The 18,976-nt window shown below is 41.7% G+C and overlaps 1 protein-coding gene across 1 annotated transcript in view; it reads left to right on the top strand.

Annotated features, from left to right (window-relative positions):
• KCNU1 (potassium calcium-activated channel subfamily U member 1) overlaps positions 1 to 16,139 on the top strand; it is a 115,928-nt gene extending 99,789 nt beyond the window's left edge. The window contains exons 25-30 of the mRNA XM_061593375.1: positions 4,675 to 4,767; positions 6,933 to 7,063; positions 9,248 to 9,448; positions 10,588 to 10,721; positions 11,038 to 11,194; positions 16,008 to 16,139. Coding sequence (XP_061449359.1) covers positions 4,675 to 4,767; positions 6,933 to 7,063; positions 9,248 to 9,448; positions 10,588 to 10,721; positions 11,038 to 11,194; positions 16,008 to 16,139 — 848 coding nt within the window. The remainder of the gene's footprint in view (positions 1 to 4,674; positions 4,768 to 6,932; positions 7,064 to 9,247; positions 9,449 to 10,587; positions 10,722 to 11,037; positions 11,195 to 16,007) is intronic.
• The last annotated feature ends 2,837 nt before the right edge of the window (positions 16,140 to 18,976 follow it).

The raw sequence follows: 18,976 nt of genomic DNA, 5'->3' as shown, positions 1-18,976 counted from the left end.
TTCTCCAGGCTGTGCATAATTTTATACGCTCCCCATCATGTCACCTCTAACGTGCCCTTTCTCCAAACTACAAACCTCCCAATACTGTAACCTTTCCTCATATGGGAGTTGTTCTATCCCCTTGAACATTTTGGCTCCCCTTTTCTGAAACCAAACTAGCATAAGGAGATTCCTTATACCACACCTGACTATTTGTTTATGTAGCCCAGAATTTTCAGGTTGATTGGCACAGGCTCTTCAAAATTTCAGCCAGAGATGGATCTTTTCCATCACCTGTTGAGACTTTAAACTAGGGATGCCAAGGATCAAACTTGAGGCCTTCTGCATTCAAAGCATGTACTCCACTATGATGGCCACTGCTTCATAGTCATAATTACCTGGTCTTGATTCTGGAATGTGATAATTCTTAATGCTGTATTCTTTTATATTTATTATAAAATATGAATTTTGTACAAAGCACTCTGGACGCCCAGTTTACACCCCCCCCAAGCTCTGGCTTGCAGGTCAGTTAATAGGGACCAAGGCCATGAGCTAGATCCACATCCACCAGTGCCCTCTAATGACCCTAATAACACATTAGAGGTCAAGGGATAGGCCCTCCTCCGTCTTACCTTTAAAACAACTGGTGGTTTTAAATGCTAGTCCTGCTCAGAGTAAATGTATTGAGATTAGTAGACATGGCTAACTTAATTTCATTCATTTCCATGGGTCTACTTTGAGTAGGCCTTAGCTGAATACAACACTTTTTTTAAAAAAAAATGATTTTCATAAAAGCCTGATCTATATAATCACCCAGATACAGATGGTAGAATATCCCATTTCCTCCATAACCTTTTAAACTATTTTCATGCAAACAATGCACAGCTTTCTATCTCACCAGGACCACATGCCATCAAAAGAATGCCTTGGGATTTTTTTTCTGCCCTTTTCATCTTATGCTATGTGAGCAGGATGGACTGTTACACTAGAAATCAGTGAGATGCCCATCAAACAGTGGAAACAGGTGGGCAAGTGCCTCAGATTATCTTCCTTGATCCCACGTAAATTTACCCCGTCTTGGCTCATACTTACGTCATTGTCTTCCTCTCCTAACAATTCTACTTTCTAAATCCTTACCTCTCTTCTTGCTGAGTCTGCTCCTTTTTTTCAGGCCCCTCCCATCTCCTATCTGAGGAGCCATAACTCAGTGGTGGAGCATATGCTTTGGATGCAGACGGTCCTTGGCATATCAAATCAAAAGGTTCAGGTAGCATGGAATGAGAAATCTCAGCCAAAGACCCTGGAGAGTTGCTATCTGTCTGAGCAGACAATACTGGTCTAGACTGCCCATTTCCAACTTTGGCTGGTTCACCAGCTGCAGTTACTTCTGGTTAAAGATGACCCAGCCACAGTAATCCATGCTCTAGTAATGTTCATGTTAGATTACTGTAATGCACTCTTTATGGGTCTGCCCTTGAAGATGGTTCAGGTGCTGCAGTGGATACAAAATGCAGTGGCCAGGATCATATCACTCCAGTTCTGAAGAGTGTGCACTACCTGGCTATATGCTACTGTGTCCAATTCAAAGTTTTAGTGCCTATATATAAAGCCCTATATGACTTAGGTCCCAAGTGTCTGAAGGAGCAGCATATCTTGGCATTGTCCTGCCTGGACATTAAGATCTCCTGGGAAGGCCTTTCTTGTTCCATCAGTGTGTAAAGCCTGAGGTACTTTAGCTCAGGAGAGTGCTTCTTGGTTGTGGCACTGCAGTCATGGACTGCTTTTCCCTGTCAGCTGTGCAGAGCTTGGAAAAGTTACTTTTTTTGAACTACAATTCCCATCAGCCCAATGTGGTGGTCATGCTGGCTGGGGCTGATGGGAGTTGTAGTTCAAAAAAGTAACTTTTCCAAGCGATGGGTGTGGGTGGCCCCAATATTGTTTAGCTTTCAGCAATAGCTGAAAACACATAGCTTCCTCCACGTCTTTGATGGAGAAGGAAGCTGAGATATCGAGCTGCCTATATTGTTACAGGAAGCAAATTAAGAGATTCAGATATGAGATGGTTTTATTGGTTTATTTACTGGTTTTATTGTATGTATTTGTATTGTTTTTATTTGAATGTGGCCTGCCATGAGAATGCTTGTGATGAAAGCTGGAATAGAAATCTTATAAATAAATAATTGGGCAGGGAACCTGTGTGGCCCTACAGATGCTGTTGGACTCCAACTCCCATCAACCCCAGCCAGCATGGCCTATGATCAGCGACAATGGGAAATGGAGTCCAGCAAAACCAGCATTTTATTTATTGTCTGTTAACATTCTTTTTCTTTCTTTCTTTTTTGCTCTGTACTTATGTATTTAAGTTTAGATTATTTCTTTTGCAATCTTGAATTGATTCTATGTTTGCCAAATTGTTGATTTTATCCTATGTGAATTTATTGACATAAGTTTCATAAATTGGTTTATCCTCACCACCACCTTTTGTGTTTTGATAAGAAGACATTTGTTGGACACAGGTCCCTGTAGAAAAGTGGCATATAAATAAACAAATCAATCAACCAGTCCTCCTTCAGCAATACATTGAATTAATTATACTTTCTCCATAATTTTCCAGGAATTTATCGAGACATTCAGGCTATTTGTGTTAGCAATAATGTTTGTATCTTGCATAATCAAACTAAGTGGAGAGACTCAGGACCTGCAAAGGAAACAGAAAGTGCTGGGACAGGAAGCCAGGGAGAGGGCCTCGCCCTTGCTTCCTCTGCAGCTTGGGCAGTACAGACTGAGGTGTGATCTCACTCACAACTGAATACAGAGCTTACCTCTAACCTAATGCTTGCAAGTGCTTTGTCTAATGAAACAATGTTGCTCTGAGACACTCCATTTTTCTCTTTCATCCCATCATCACACTTGAGTGTGACTTTGGTCTGTAATCTGGATGTTCTCAAGAAACTAAAATGAAGTCAAGTAAAATACTTTAGATAAAATATGTGATACTTAATTGATAATATTCAACAGCCAAGCAGTGCAGAGCTCCTCTCTAAGACCCTGAAAATTTCAATGTCTTAGGTAGGAGCTTCTTATAGCTCTTCTAAAACATTTTCATCTTTTCAGTCTGTTTTTAACAATCTGCTAAGTGATTATAGGCTTCATTGACTCATAAACTGGATTAACTGTGGCACAAAGGGCCTCTCCCCACCTTGTGTCCTGTAGCACTGTATTCATCTAGGTGCACTCCAAAATCTATTTTCTAATTCCTTTATCTTGTGACATAAATATCCCACCAACACATTTAATGCCACCCAAATTCCTGCTTATACAGCCAATTCCATTTTTAATCCAATTTATTACCACCTTGGTAGTGTGACCTTGTTTTCTTCATTAGCATATTGGAGGGAAAAGCGAATGCAGTAAATGCTTTCCTGGATTTAAATCAAGAACTGCAGTGTGTGTGTGTGTGTGTGTGCTTTGCTTCACCTATTTTGTAAGCATATAAGTAGGGCAATGTATATATTATGTCATAATCTGCACTCACAAGAGCCTCTGCCAATCAATTATATTTGGACTGTTCTTATTTCTTAAAATTCAATCTATTTCCATTTTTATTTTTGTTATTTTAAAAGTTTTAACTTACCTGAGCACCATTTCAACAAACAAACAAATGAATATAAAGGTAGCTCTTAGTTCTGTCACATTATTCTAATGCCTTTGTAGTTATTGACCAGAAACATGGGAAATGGGAGCTGGCTTAGTGAGTAATCTGTCAGAATACAGCCTGCATCCTTGTCATGCCTGCATGAGTAAAAGCAACTTTTTAGGAAAAAATGAAAAGCTGAACAATCAAAGAGGGATTGTGGGATGTCTCTGAGGGTGCTAGGACCCCACAAGCCTTTCATGGCTATAGCTCCAGTCCCAGCCATTCCTCCTTGATGGGGGGGGGACCAAGTATATGTGTGGTATATACATGAAATAATTTAAAAAGAGAGAAAGTCTTCTGCAGAATAGTTTTGTGTTTCATCAAACTCGTCGAAGAGTAACTTAATTGATGACTCCATTTGTTAGCTGCCTTCCCATATGCTCAAGGCAGCATATAAAGATGAATTAAACAGCTAGGGGAAAGACTGCAATGAAAACAGAATAAATAGCACTGGACAAACTAACTAGTCAGCTAAACTGAAGGCTGCATAGAAGAGATGCCCCCCCTCCATTGTTGGAGACAATATACCTCTGAATACTGGGAATCACAAGTGGGGAGAGTGCTATTGCACTCAGGTCCTCCTTTGGGGCTTCCCATAGGCATCCAGTTGGCCACTATGAGAACAGGATACTGGGCTAGACGGGCCTTTGGCCTGATCCAGCAGGGCTCTCCTTATGTTCTTATGACTTTGCACCCTCTCTGGAAGACCAGTAGAGAAGAGTAATTGTGAATTTTAGGGTTGACTTCATTCTACATCTTCAGGGCAACTGATGTAATTGACTGATATTTGATCACATTAGACAGCAACAGGGAGAATGTTCCAGTTGTAATATCTCAAATATCTCAAGATAATGAAACTTGGAAAAACAGTATGCAACAAGCAGAGGTATCTTTTTTGTTTTGCATTACAATAATATACAGTAAGTACTTTTTGGTAGTTCTCCAAAACTGTGCTCTTCGATCCTAACTTTATCTACTTTCTTTCCCCACATTGTTAGCAGAAGCTAATACAAGGAGAATCAGTCAGGAAACAATTGGGAATCAATCACTGCGCATCTTTGCCAAACGGATCCCCATAATCACCGAGCTGAGTAAGTTCTTCTTTGGGAACAAATTTCACCAGATTATTATGCCCGATGCATTATTTATTTACTCCAGAACCCTCTTTAGAATTCAAAGACAGAAAGTGACAGCATGCTGTGTCCAAGGAACATAAAAAGAGTTGACAAATAGTAATTCAGTGGCTTTGAAGAAGTCTCAATAGCTTATCAGGAGAATAAATATAACAAAGTGTTACAAAGACCCAGCATGAAACTAAAACAAACTTTTTGCATCCCAGCAAAGCTTCTTCCTTTCTTTAATGGTGTGTACATCAACTTAGATGTTTCTGGAGGTTATGGAAGTTTTGTTTTTAGTTTTGTTTTGATGCACATCTATGCCCTTCAGTCCTCAATCTTGGATATTTTGATACATCATAGTGATTAAAGCTATTGATATTGCTGGATCTCAGAGAGAATTGCATTTAAAGGCAAACATACTGAATTCACAGTTTCTGAAACAATATGTGAACTGAACACAGCCATCCTTCAAATTTTGCAATTCTCTGAATTTTGCAATGCAGTTATCGAGCCAAATAATGTGTACAAAAATGCATATATTAGGGTAAAGTATGCATATAAATGCATATATTTGTGAATATACCATGCAAATATTCTTTCTATTAGAAAAATTGCTATACAAAATGTGTATATTAGGGAAAATTGCATATAAAATGTGAATACTAGGAAAATTCATACTAAATTGCTGATGAATTCTCATAAGGACTTTTTTTAAAAAAAATCACAAACTGATGTGAAAATGGGTAGAACTGAACTTATGACTGGAAAAAATGAGAAGTGGAGAGAAACTGAAATTGACATATTCACCCATCCCTAATCTCAAAATGTGAAAATGGTTTTTGGGAAGGCTGAGGGCAGTAAATGATGGCACATTGGTTGCTCAGCAGATTAGAATGTTTATAGTAAGCCCTTGTAGTAAGCCCTTCTTTAATTTAAGAATGCTATTAATCAGTAGTGGAAGACACAAACTCCCCACTTCACCATAAATTCTGGTGTGGAAGGAATTCAGCATCTTACAATGCAAATGTGCCTTGATGTCTTCCTGTGCTACAGTTTTCCCATGGAGCTGTGGGAAAGGCAGTTAGTGTTGTTATTCCTTAAGTCTGTTTCAAGATGTAGATGGAGTACAGGTAGCACCATAGTACAGAGTATCCTCAGAAACAATGATGGTGGATTATTTCTTATGCTACCTGAGTGGTGTGGTTACTAGGGTGTTTCGAATCAGCCCCAACACAGGCCAATCTGGGGCTGATTCAGACTGGATCCGGGCCCCAAATTGATTTGGGGCCACCATTAATATTTTAATTAGGGTTTTAAACCCTATTAAACATGAAGTGAGGATGGAGTGGGGGGAAGGAAAGGCTGTGATACCTTCCTCCTAACACACTACAAAGAGCAGAATTGAACCTTCCACTCATGAGCTGGTGAGTGGACAATTCAATCCTGCTGTGTACTGCTTTGCCAGTGAGTTCCCTGTGGGGAACAGCACCAGCAAAGCAGACACCTGCAGCCAGCAGGATTGAAACTTCTGCTCATCAGCTGTTGAGTGGAGGGTTCCGTCCTGCTGGGCTCTGCTAGGGCACTAGGAAAGCAGACCTCTGCAGCCAGCATGATTGCACTCTCTGTTCACCAGCTGATGAGTGGAGAGAGCAGTCCTGATGGGGTCTGCTTTGCTAGTATGTTCCCTGCATGGAATGTGTTGCCAAAGCAGACCCCTGCAACTAGCAAGACTCAACCCTCCACTCAACAGCTGGTGAGAGGAGGGTTGCTGGATACAATATGGGATCTGGACTTTGGCCAGATCTGGTGCACAGTCATGGCAGCAACCACTCTTATGTGGTCATGCCCTGCTTCGATCCCGGGGAGGCTGGGAAAGGGTCATAGCTCAGTGGAAGAGCATATGCTTCATATTCACACGCTTCCAGTTATTTATTGTCACATGAGCTCATTTCTCGATTGATCTTAATTTGATCTTGATTTGGTTATACAAGTCCATTAAAGCAAACTCCTTCTCTCACACATTATTTTTCGTTCATTTAGAGCAGTAGGAATTGTTGTTTATGATAATTTCCATTAATTATGAACAACCTTTGTATTTGTAAGCAGTTGAGCTTCTGTTATTGCTTTGTCTCTTTCAGAAATAGCTTCCAATGCACAATTCTTTGAACAGAGCAATGTAAATGAATCTGACTATCCAGGCCAGACCCCAGAACATTTATCCAGAGGAGAAATATTTTCTGACAGCTTTTTGGACTCTTTATTGTGCACTGTAAGTCCCTTAGAGACCTCCCAACTTGGGTGTCTTATTAAATTGTCCATTTCTAGAAGATTGCTGGGTGGAACTGGCCAAGCATGGATTCAAATGTTTCCAGTATGTTCTTAATCTTTTCCAGCAGATTTCCACCATGGACAGAAGTGCAAATTGACTATCAATTTGCATGTGTGCTTTATTAATAAAATGTATAAGTTGCACGTCCAACCTTATCTAGAATTTGGTGGCATCTTTAACCTGGGTTCCTGTTGGGGCAGAAATATTATGGAAGACAGCTTCTCATGCAAAGAGCAAACTTTCCCAACCTTTGGGGACCCAGATAGTGCTGGACTACAATACCCATCATTCCATTGGCCATGCTGGCAGGGGCTGATGGAAGTTTTAGTCCAGCAACATCTGGAGACCCAAAGGTTGGGAAAGGCTGCAATAGAGTAACCCTTTGGGCATGTGGGTTGAAGTCTAGAGCAGCTCAGAGAGCCTCTGTATAATGCTAGGTGTTTACTTGTGTGGCTACAAGAGGGATGGACTGTGAGGGAGGCATTGTGAGGGATGGACTTCAAGTCTTTGACGCACCCAAGGCCTTAAAGGAAGAAAGAAAGGCCTGGAGATGTCTGTAGATTCCTGGAATGGACTTTGGAACAGAACTGGGCACAGGGAGAAATGCAAATTCACTCAAAATAAAATGTACAAAAGCCACCCTAATCTGACTTTCTAGATAAATTAATGCAGTACAACTTAAATAGTTAGCCTGAGATAAGAAAATTGTGCAAAATGTACCTAATTATCCATAACATTACAAATCTTACAGCTGGGTTATGAGCAGATTTCACCCATTCTATTGTTTTATTGTTTGATAACTTATCTCTGTGCTGTATTCAACTCCTGAATTGTGGTGTTGAGAATTTCCAAAATTAAGTCTGGGATTAGAGCATGTGCCCTGTGTCACAGTTTTCAGGACCTTTGCATTTGTCCCTCCCCTCAACATTATTGATGCTCCTGTCCCAATTAATAAAATACTGTCCCAAACCAATCTTGATCATTCTTTTTGTGTCATGTTTTACAATTGTGTATAAGCACTTCCTGGGCATTGGAAAAACGCCACACAAAAAGAATATTAATAGATTATCAAGACTGATTTTTCTCTATTGTTCTTCTGTTGTTCATCAATGTAACACAAGCACATTAGCAACGTTTAGGTGAATTACTTTTCCCTTGGCCAACTCAACTCAGAATTCGTACTATTGCAAGAGTGTGATCTTTTTCAACAAGACGGAATCTTCTTTTAAATGTACTAAAATCTCACATATATTGCAGGGACTTTCTTAAAGAAACTCCTCTCTCTTTCGTTGTCTTTCTTTAAACTTGGCAAACTCCAACAGTGTATAACTCAGCAAATAATGTACAAAATGCAGGTAACACACAAATCCTATTAATTAATCCAAGTATGTAAATGCAATCCTTTTTGATGTCAAAAAAGTGTAACTGCGATATGTTTAAGAGCTCAGCACCATGCAGCAAAGTATGTAAAATGTTGATTCCCTCTGAACTAGGTAAAGCTGGTGTAGAGAACAAGATAATACTGAATAAATCCCTCTTCAAAAAGGCTGAAAGGACTAAGGAGTATTCTTAATTGGTGTTGGGTGACATAGGAACATAGGATGCTGCCTTATCTTGAGTCAGACCATTGGTCCATCTAGTTCAGTGCTGCCTACACTGAAAGGCAATGTGTCTCCCAGGTTGCAGGCAGGGGTCTTTCCCAGCCCTATCTGGAGATGCTGGGGATTAAACCTGGGACCTTCTGCATGTAGAGCAGATGCTCTACCACTGGGCTACGACTGTTCCCCAATGGGGTCCCGGAAGACTGAGCAGTCCCCAATAATATCAACATTTGAGAAGGCACACCTGGATTCCACATAAGATGTTCAAGCTCCATGGCAGACAAATAAATGTGAAAAAGATTTCCCTGATTCCTGCATTGATCAGGGGGTTGGACTTGATGGCCTTACAGCCCCCTTCCAATTATGTGATTCTATGATGATAGGAAATTTGAACAATTGTTACAGAATACCTGCAGGAGGGCCCCATCACTTAATTCTGATTTTATAGGCATTTACTATCCATTGTGTCTTCTGACAGAAATGAGTGTTTTTTTTCTCTGTCTTCTGTACATTACCATTGCAGACCTACCACAATCACCATGTGTTGGCTTTGCTGCAGACACTGGTGACTGGTGGGACCAGCCCAGAGCTAGAAGAATATCTGGCAGAGGAGACTTCACTGAGTGGTAGTGCTAGCAATGTGATGCACTTTGGACCTAGGAACCGATGTAAACTGGCACTTTTAGCACTGACAGACTCTCCAGCTACAGTAGAAGGGCTGCTGGTGAGTTGTTTTTAAGGTTCCAGCTAATGTTCTTCAAACTATCCCTTTTAAGTCCCATTGATGTGGTTCAAACCAGCACAACTGAAAGTTTTAGGAAGACAGGGAGCTGCATTTAGTGTGCTCTGGATTAGCAAGCTATACACAGTTCTGAATCACATGCATGAGGTTTGTCAGACTGTTAAAAACAGCATCTGCATCAAGATCCCCACTTAGAAAGAGCCATTGGAACCAACGAGTAGTGCTTATGTCAGTGAGGACAATGGGCTATGAGTAGATGACCTCAGTTAAGCATGTGCTCAGAAGCTGTGAAAACGGAAAGAAGAAGAATTGGTCAGATTCATCTGTCCCTATCATGTTGGCCCTGATGGTCTTTAATATCTATATGAAGCCATTGGGAGCATTAATCAGGGAATTTGGAGTGCGGTATTACCAATTTGTAGATAACATGACAGCTCTATTTCTCTGTATCATCTGAGTCAGGTGAGGCTCTGCAGGACCAGTGCTTGGATGCAGTAATGGGTTGGATGAGGCCAATGAGCTGAGACTGAATCCTGACATCCTGTGGGTGGGTGGTTCCTGGATTCAGGAATTAGACAGGTCACCTGATCTATACAATGTTGCACTCTCTCTGAAGGTAGAGGTGCATAGTCTGGGGGTGCTACTGGATCCAACATTGTCACTGGAGCCACAAGTGATCTTCATGGCTAGGAGTGCCATTTACCACCTTCAGCTGGTTTGACAGTATACCAAACTTCTGGCTATGGATAGCCTGGCCACGTGATCCAGTAACCCATGTGTTGGTAACCTTTAGACTAGATTACTGTAATGCATTCTATGTGTGGCCTTCCTAACCCTGACTGGAACCTGTGACAAAAATGCATGTGCAGATGAGTCCATACAAAATGAAAAGAGCAGAGGTAAGGTTTCCTAATCCATGTTTTTTGGGGAGGGGGGAAAACTCTTCAAAATCAGGAAGGAATTTTAATGAGAAGAGTTTCATAATTAACTCTAGCTTCCTGTGTTGTCAAGAAGCATAAGAAAAACTGCTATTTTAAACTAGGATCTTCAATAAGTAATTCAAGGGACATTCAGCTGATATGATATGAAGACAATATTTCCCTTTTTCTTTTCCTTCTCAGCTCTGCTTTGGGGATGTGTATACTCGAGCACTTGACATGTTTGGAATCCTTTGCTTTGGCCTCTACCGTCTGAAAGAGGAGCCCAATCCAAATGAAAATAGGAAAGTATATTGCAAACTGAAACTTCCTCATCGGTGCAGAGCCATTTGATGCATCAATTACAAAACAAAACCAAAATCATTGACATGTATAGGGATCAATATTGATCTAAATACTGTAGTACTGCAGTATTATTTTATTTAAAGGTGGATATCATGCATGTATGGTACATTCAAAAGAGATCATTACATGAGTAAGAATATTATATTCTCTATCCCATTAAATTCCACTTTTTTTTTTGCATAACTTCATAGGTCTTTTGCATCAGTGTCCCAGTTTTTAACAATCTCAAACCCCCTTACTAAAAGTTTTTTCACATTCTGATACTGCTGATTTTTTCCCCAAAAACAGGTATGTGATTGCTCGGCCACCTACCAGTTTAGAGATCTTCAGTTCTGATCAGCTCTTTTGCCTTGTCCCATTCAACACTTTATTAAACGACCTGACAGCTGTGGTGAAGTCTATTCCACCATTCAAACGAAAGATTGCTTTGCAGAAACAGGAAACAGTGCCTTGTAATAAATTAGGCCAAACTCTCCCTTCAAATAAAGAATGTATTCTTTATGAAGTGTGTGCAACCATTTCTCTGCCCCCCCCCACTTACTCCAGACATGATGCAAGGATGCTTTTATGAGAATTCCAGGATTCAAATCCAAAATTTGATCCCAGCGTATTCTTACTAATTGTCGTTTAAATAAACCACAGTTTCCTGAGTATGGACATCATAGGAAATTGTGCTTAGTTTAAAACTGAAAGCTGAATGTGCTTACTTTAAAACTGAAAGTTTCCTTGACTATGAGGATGGTATATTAAAATTGTGGGACCTTGCAACTCTAACCTTGGATATTATGGGTAAAACAAGATGGAAAAAAAGAGATAATGGATTTCTGGGGGGGGATCCTCCCCCTCCCTCATTAAAATATGTTGGAACAAGAAACCAAGGGAGACAAGAGCTAATATGAACAGTTCCCACTATGTAAGGGTTATTATACAGCAACTAGAGTGGCTGTTTACTATAGCCAGCATGGATTTTTCACAGTCCGCCATGATAACCCCCATGCCATTCTGCTGCTTCCCGTAAACTCATTTCAAAACAAAATCTTACCGAATGTATAGTCCTGAACTCAGAAATGCTTGCTTAACAACCCTCTGAGATTTCATGGCGATACACAAAACAGAGAGAATCCAGAGTTCAAAGTCTAAAACAAGAGTAAAATAATCCAAACCCCTGTGGGACTTTTCTGTCAGTAGTCTCATAAATTGTTGAAATTAATTAAAAATCAGCCATGTTCACAGCGAACCTGTAATCCAGCTTCCCCATACTCTGACTTTCATCTTTTGCAGTTTAAAAGTTTAAAAAGTCTGACTGATTTTTAATTAATTTAAGAGTCTATGATAGTGCAGGTATGCTCAGTAAGAACCAACTATCAGTGTTCTAAAAGCCAGACTACCAGCTGTTTGCCTTGGCTAATCGTGGCCACACCCACACCAGATATTTATTATGCTTTAAACAGTCATGGCTACCCACTGGGAACTCCTGGGAAGTGTAGTTTGTGAAGAGTGCTGAGAGTTATTAGGAGACTCCTATTCCCCTGACAGAGCTCCAGTGGCCAGATTGGTTTAACAGTCAGCCCCTCTTCCCAGAGAATTCTGGGAATTGGAGCTCTGTGAGAGGAATAACACTCTCCTAATGACTCTCAGCAACCTTCACAAACTCCACTCCCAAGATTTTTTGGGGGAAGCCATGACTGTTTAAAGTGGAATAAATATCTGGTGTGGATATGGCCAGGGACAGCTTTGGTTTAAATTTTGGTGGGAACCTACATGTATCTGATGTAGAATAAAAAGGTGGGGAAAATCCCAATAATAATAATACTGTTAACAGCATTTTCATTTTAGAAAGGAAAGGGGCTTTCCCTCTGCCCAGTGCCCACCTACCCAATCTCCTCCCCTCCCTCCCCCTCCTCCAAGTCAGTTTCGCCTATGAAAAGCATGATTATACAGGAGTAAATCCCACTGAGCTCAAGAAGCATGCAAATGATCAAACCTGCCTTTTCCCTCCCTCTCCCTCTTTCTCACTCTTCTCAACCTTCTCCCCTCCTCTCCTCTTTTTCTCCTTCACCTTCCCTCCCCATTCCCTCTCCCCTCCTCCCCTCGCTAGCCCTACCTCCCCCTTCTCCTCATCCCCCGTGGCCAGTTTCACCCATACTAAGCATGATTGCATGGGAGTAAATCCTATTGAACTCAATAAGCATGCAAATGATCAAACCTAACTTTCCTCTTCCCTCCCCTCCCTTCCCATCTCTCCTCCCCCCTTCCACTTTCTCTCCCCTCTCCCCTCTCCCTCCTCCCACCACTCACCATATGCTCATGTTACCAAATTCTTCCAAGCTACATAGGAAATGAATTGGACTGTGAAAAAAAGGTAAAGGTGTCCCCACACTTGTAGTGCGAGTCATTTCCGACTCTTAGGATGATGTCTTGCGACGTTTACTAGGCAGACCATATATATGGGGTGGGATTGCCAGTTCCGTCCCCCGCCTTTCTTTACCCACCAGCATGCGTCGGGTACTCATTTTACTGACCATGGATGGATGGAAGGCTGAGTGGACCTCAACCCCTTTTACCGGAGATTCGACTTCCTCCTTTCGTTGGAATCGAACTCCAGCCATGAGCAGAGCTTCGGCTGCATTACCGCCGCTTACCACTCTGCGCCACGGAGGACTGTGAAAGACCAACCCAAATTGTGTTTGCATTTTGACAAATTTGTAGGGCAGTCCAATATCTCAGTGAGGAGCTCATAAGAACATAAGAAGAGCCTGCTGGATCAGGCCAGTGGCCCATCTAGTCCAGCATCCTGTTCTCACAGTGGCCAACCAGGTCCCTGGGGGAAGCCTGCAAGCAGGACCTGACTGCAAGAACACTCTCCCCTCCTGAGGCTTCCGGCAACTGGTTTTCAGAAGCATGCTGCCTCTGACTAGGGTGGCAGAGCACAGCCATCATGGCTAGTAGCCATTGATAGCCCTGTCCACCATGAATTTGTCTAATCTTCTTTTAAAGCCATCCAAGCTGGTGGCCATTACTGCGTCTTGTGGGAGCAAATTCCATAGTTTAACTATGTGCTGAGTAAAGAAGTACTTCCTTTTGTCTGTCCTGAATCTTCCAACATTCAGCTTCTTTGAATGTCCATGAGTTCTAGTATTATGAGAGAGGGAGAAAAACTTTTCTCTATCCACTTTCTCAATGCCATGCATAACTTTATACACTTCTATCGTGTCTCCTTTGACCTGCCTTTTCTCTAGACTAAAAAGCCCCAAATGCTGCAACCTTTCCTCGTAAGGGAGTCGCTCCATCCCCTTGATCATTCTGGTTGCCCTCTTCTGAACCTTTTCCAACTCTATAATACCCTTTTTGAGATGAGGCGACCAGAACTGTACACAGTATTCCAAATGCGGCCGCACCATAGATTTATACAACGGCATTATGATATCAGCTGTTTTATTTTCAATACCTTTCCTAATTATCCCTAGCATGGAATTTGCCTTTTTCACAGCTGCTGCACACTGGGTTGACATTTTCATTGTGGTGTCCACCACAACCCCGAAGTCTCTCCTGGTCGGTCACCGCCAGTTCAGACCCCATGAGCGTATATGTGAAATTCAGATTTTTTGCTCCAATATGCATAATTTTACACTTGTTTATATTGAATTGCATTTGCCATTTTTCCGCCCATTCACTCAGTTTGGAGAGGTCTTTTTGGAGCTCTTCGTAATCCCTTTTTGTTTTAACAACCCTGAACAATTTAGTATTGTCAGCAAACTTGGCCACTTCACTGCTCACTCCTAATTCTAGGTCATTAATGAACAAGTTGAAAAGTACAGGTCCCAATACCGATCCTTGAGGGACTCCACTTTCTACAGCCCTCCATTGGGAGAACTGTCCATTTATTCCTACTCTCTGCTTTCTGCTTCTTAACCAATTCCTTATCCACAAGAGGACCTCTCCTCTTATTCCATGACTGCTAAGCTTCCTCAGAAGTCTTTGGTGAGGTACCTTGTCAAACGCTTTTTGAAAGTCGAAGTACACTATGTCCACTGGATCACCTCTATCTATATGCTTGTTGACACTCTCAAAGAATTCTAATAGTTTACTGAGACAGAACTTTCCCTTGCAGAAGCAATGCTGGCTCTGCTTCAGCAAGGCTTGTTCTTCTATGTGCTTAGTTAATCTAGCTTTAATAATACTTTCTACCAATTTTCCAGGGACAGAAGTTAAGCTAACTGGCCTGTAATTTCCAGGATCCCCCCTGGATCCCTTTTTGAGATTAGCGTTACATTTGCCACTTTCCAGTCCTCAGGCACGGAGGAGGACCCAAGGGACAAGTTACATATTTTAGTTAGCAGATCAGCAATTTCACATTTGAGTTCTTTGAGAACTCTCGGGTGGATGCCATCCGGGCCCGGTGATTTGTCAGTTTTTATATTGTCCATTAAGCTTAGAACTTCCTCTCTCGTTACCACTATTTGTCTCAGTTCCTCAGAATCCCTTCCTGCAAATGTTAGTTCAGGTTCAGGGATCTGCCCTATATCTTCCACTGTGAAGATAGATGCAAATAATTCATTTAGCTTCTCTGCAATCTCCTTATCGTTCTTTAGTATACCTTTGACTCCCTTATCATCCAAGGGTCCAATCGCCTCCCTAGATGGTCTCCTGCTTTGAATGTATTTATAGAATTTTTTGTTGTTGGTTTTTATGTTCTTAGCAATGTGTTCCTCAAATTCTTTTTTAGCATCCCTTATTGTCTTCTTGCATTTCTTTTGCCAGAGTTTGTGTTCCTTTTTATTTTCTTCATTCGGACAAGACTTCCATTTTCTGAAGGAAGACTTTTTGCCTCTAAGAGCTTCCTTGACTTTGCTCGTTAACCATGCTGGCATCTTCTTGGCCCTGGCGGTACCTTTTCTGATCTGTGGTATGCACTCCAGGTGAGCTTCTAATATAGTGTTTAGGTCTTCTGCTCCCCTGGTGCATTCACTATAGCTGCCCAATTTCCCTGCTTTTTAAAGTTTGATAGAAATATCTGTGGGCTATAGGTACATTCTTAAACTGCAAGAGTTTTTTTATGCCTATTAGTGAATAATTAAGTAGGTTCCTATAAAGATAATATTCCTTCCAATAACACTGTTTGTTCTTACTGTTTTTGTTATGCATGCGTATGTGTCTTACCTGTGATAATTTTTTGGGGGGGTATTCATTACTAAGGATCTCTCTTATTCATTTTAATGTTTATTTTCTATCTAAACTCTTTTGTGATCTTTGTAAAGCGATACAATAAAATAAAACTGAAAGCTTTCCATCTCTTCTGGCATACAAAAGAGGAGGAGAAGAAAGGAAGAGCTCAAGGCTCATTGTCACTCATTCTCGTAGAAGGAAACCACGGTGAGCTGAATCACTAAATCACTGAATTAAGTGCTAAAGACTGGAGATGAGGGTGGCAGAGAAACTTGAAGAACATGAAACCCAAAGAACTCTGGTAATTCACACTAATAAGATTTTAAAAGGTATTCCCCACAAGACAAAAACAGGGACAAAATAACAGCCGTGATTTACAGGACAATCCAAACCCAAGATCTGCCAGTAAGAGAGAGCTTGGATTTGGCAGCTCGTGGGCTTTCGCATCTAAGCTGAGGCTCAGGAAAGACTATGCTGGAGCAAGTCCCTCACCCCAGCTGAGGTGGAGATTCTCCAGTGTAAGTTCCTCACCTCATCTCAGACAGGACTCTCTTGGTGGAAGTTAAGGCAGCAGAAGTTATGGTGGCGCAAGTGCTAAAAAGGGGCATTCCAGGGATGGGACAGGGCAGGAAGAGACTGTTGTGCTTCCCCTCTAACCATCACCACTTTGTCTGTGAGGGGCACGTTAGTTATTTCTCCCCAAATACACCTTTATGTATAGCAGCACAGCTCTGTTTCCCCAGCCCTTGCTATACCCACTAGGCTTCCAGGCAAGCCTCACCCTCCCTCCCTGTGCTCCTTATCTACTTTTTCTAAAGGCCACAGCTATGGGTTAGTTTCCTTCACTTGCTACTGTAAATTGCAGCTGCTTTTAGCTGCCACCCTTTCATACTTTATACTTTTGTTTTTGTTTTGCCACCTCGTATGTTCTTTAGTAGCTGGCCAAGAACCAGACATGTTTTTGAAAACAAATACATTTATTTAAAGTACAGATTTTACTTTAGCAAGGATCCTTTTGGTTCAGGTATTTAAGTATGTGGTTTCAATTATATGTTGCTCACTTTAATACAGTTCACATAATAACTGACTCACTTACCAATACCAATATCAACCTGCCTACCTAATCCACTAAAACCCAACTCTCACCCCCTCTCCCTCCAAAGGCAAGCCCTATCTCCTTGTTATCTGACAACCCTTCAAAATATAAACCACTCATCCCTCATTCACCTAGCCAATTACATGAAGCATACCCCAATATTCCATCCACTCATTGGTCATGTGATCTAGGGCCCACTCTTCAAAACTCAGGCCCACAGTCACCTGTCAGTTCAGCCAGCAGCCTCTCTCAGAGGCTCCTGAATGGAGTTTGGAATAGGGGTAAGTTACACCACCCTGTGCTTCATCGGCTTCCTATAGTTAAGATTGCTCTGCCCGCTGAGATGGATATCAGAAGATATGAACTGTCCCTGACAGGAGTGCCTGCAGGTTTTCCTGTATCCTTGGGCAAAGGTGCACATGGACCCCACTATCACCTGTCATTTCTTTTCCTTCACACACACACACACACACACACACACACACACACACACACAACATCATGGCAGCTGCCTTATACAGCTCTCACCATCAACACAGCACTCTTCCTTTTGTTTACTTTTTAAATTAGCGTACAAAACAAAGCATCTGAAACAAAGCATGAATAGCATAAAAATATGTCAATTTTCAAAACTCTATGAATCAATATTTCTAACCAAAAGAATTCTTCCTTCTCCTTATATAAGGAAAATAATCCCATTCTCTCCAAAAGATTAACAGATTATTGACATCGACAGCAAAAGCAGCTACTTTATACCCACTAATAATATCCATGTTATATTTCTGGTTTCTATAGACCTAGGGTGGGAGAGCTGGACCCCACTGGCAGGTCAGGTCTTTATCTCCCCCATTCCTGGTTGGCCAAATTTGACAAGTGGGTGGTGTACTCCATCTGTCAAACACCTGATATCACAGTGATGTCAGTGACCCATTTGCACGCATACATTTAAAATGAAACTGTGCAGGCACAAGTATACTGTGTGCAGCATTTTGCAGCACCTGTGTATTGGTAGTTGCAAGGGGCCATGCATGGTGCTTTGAACCCTGATGATCAGCTGCATCAGCACAGGACTTTGCAGGTGCCCCTCTTGGTCCCAGCCCCATCTTGACATGGCCCACACCTGACATCCCGTATGATCAGATGTAGGGCATATGGGTGTGGCTTGGCCAAAATGGCCTCATGGGCCAAATTAAGAGGCCTGGCAAGTAGGGTTACTATCATTTTGTCATTTCAAAAGGAGTACATTTGGCTTCGATAAGTGAAAAGTAAGAGTATGCTGTTGCACCATCTCAAAAAGAGCACATGCACTCTTAAAAGAGTATGGTTGGTAACCCTACTGGCAAGCCTTATTAAGCCCAAGTTTTGAAGATTCCCCATCATTGCTATAGGGTCCATAGTCTCCATTTCTCGTTGGGAGGGATTCCTGGATAAGGAAACCAGAGCAGCTTTTTCAGGCTACTCTTAGTTCCCTCAGTGCCAATGAGGCTAAAATGCCCCTGAAAAGTGAGTTCTACTTTTTCCAGATGTCCCTCATCGCAGGAAGGGTGAGCTTGCAGTCTTGCAGAGTTCTCTGTGGAAAGCTCCTATTTCCCTTTGGCAAGATGCTTGAAGGCCACAGAAGATCTTTCTTTCTTTCTTTCTTTCTTTGCTTATTAGACTTGGAGCATGAGGGAGTTGCTTCTCTGCTCCCTCCAGGCCTCTCTCAACGTAAAAACATGTGTGATCACCCAGAAGTACCAGTGATCTCACTTGAGCATTTGGGGCAATCACCTATTTCACAGTTGGAGAGAAAGCAAGAGCGAATTGATCAGGGACTCTCATGCTCCAAGAGGCCCTCAGGGTTAAAAGAAGCATCATTACTCTGCTCCCTGCAACACTCCTCCCAAGAGGAAATAGAGCACTATCGCAGAGGCCCCTGTGATTCTTTCAGGGGCTTCTGGGGAGATCTCTCATCTCCTGATGGGC

The sequence above is a fragment of the Rhineura floridana genome, chromosome 12 (assembly GCF_030035675.1).
Source record: "Rhineura floridana isolate rRhiFlo1 chromosome 12, rRhiFlo1.hap2, whole genome shotgun sequence".
In the NCBI taxonomy this organism is placed as follows: domain Eukaryota; kingdom Metazoa; phylum Chordata; class Lepidosauria; order Squamata; family Rhineuridae; genus Rhineura; species Rhineura floridana.
The sequence above is the reverse complement of the archived record's forward strand: the minus strand, read 5'-3'. Positions and strand labels throughout refer to the sequence as shown.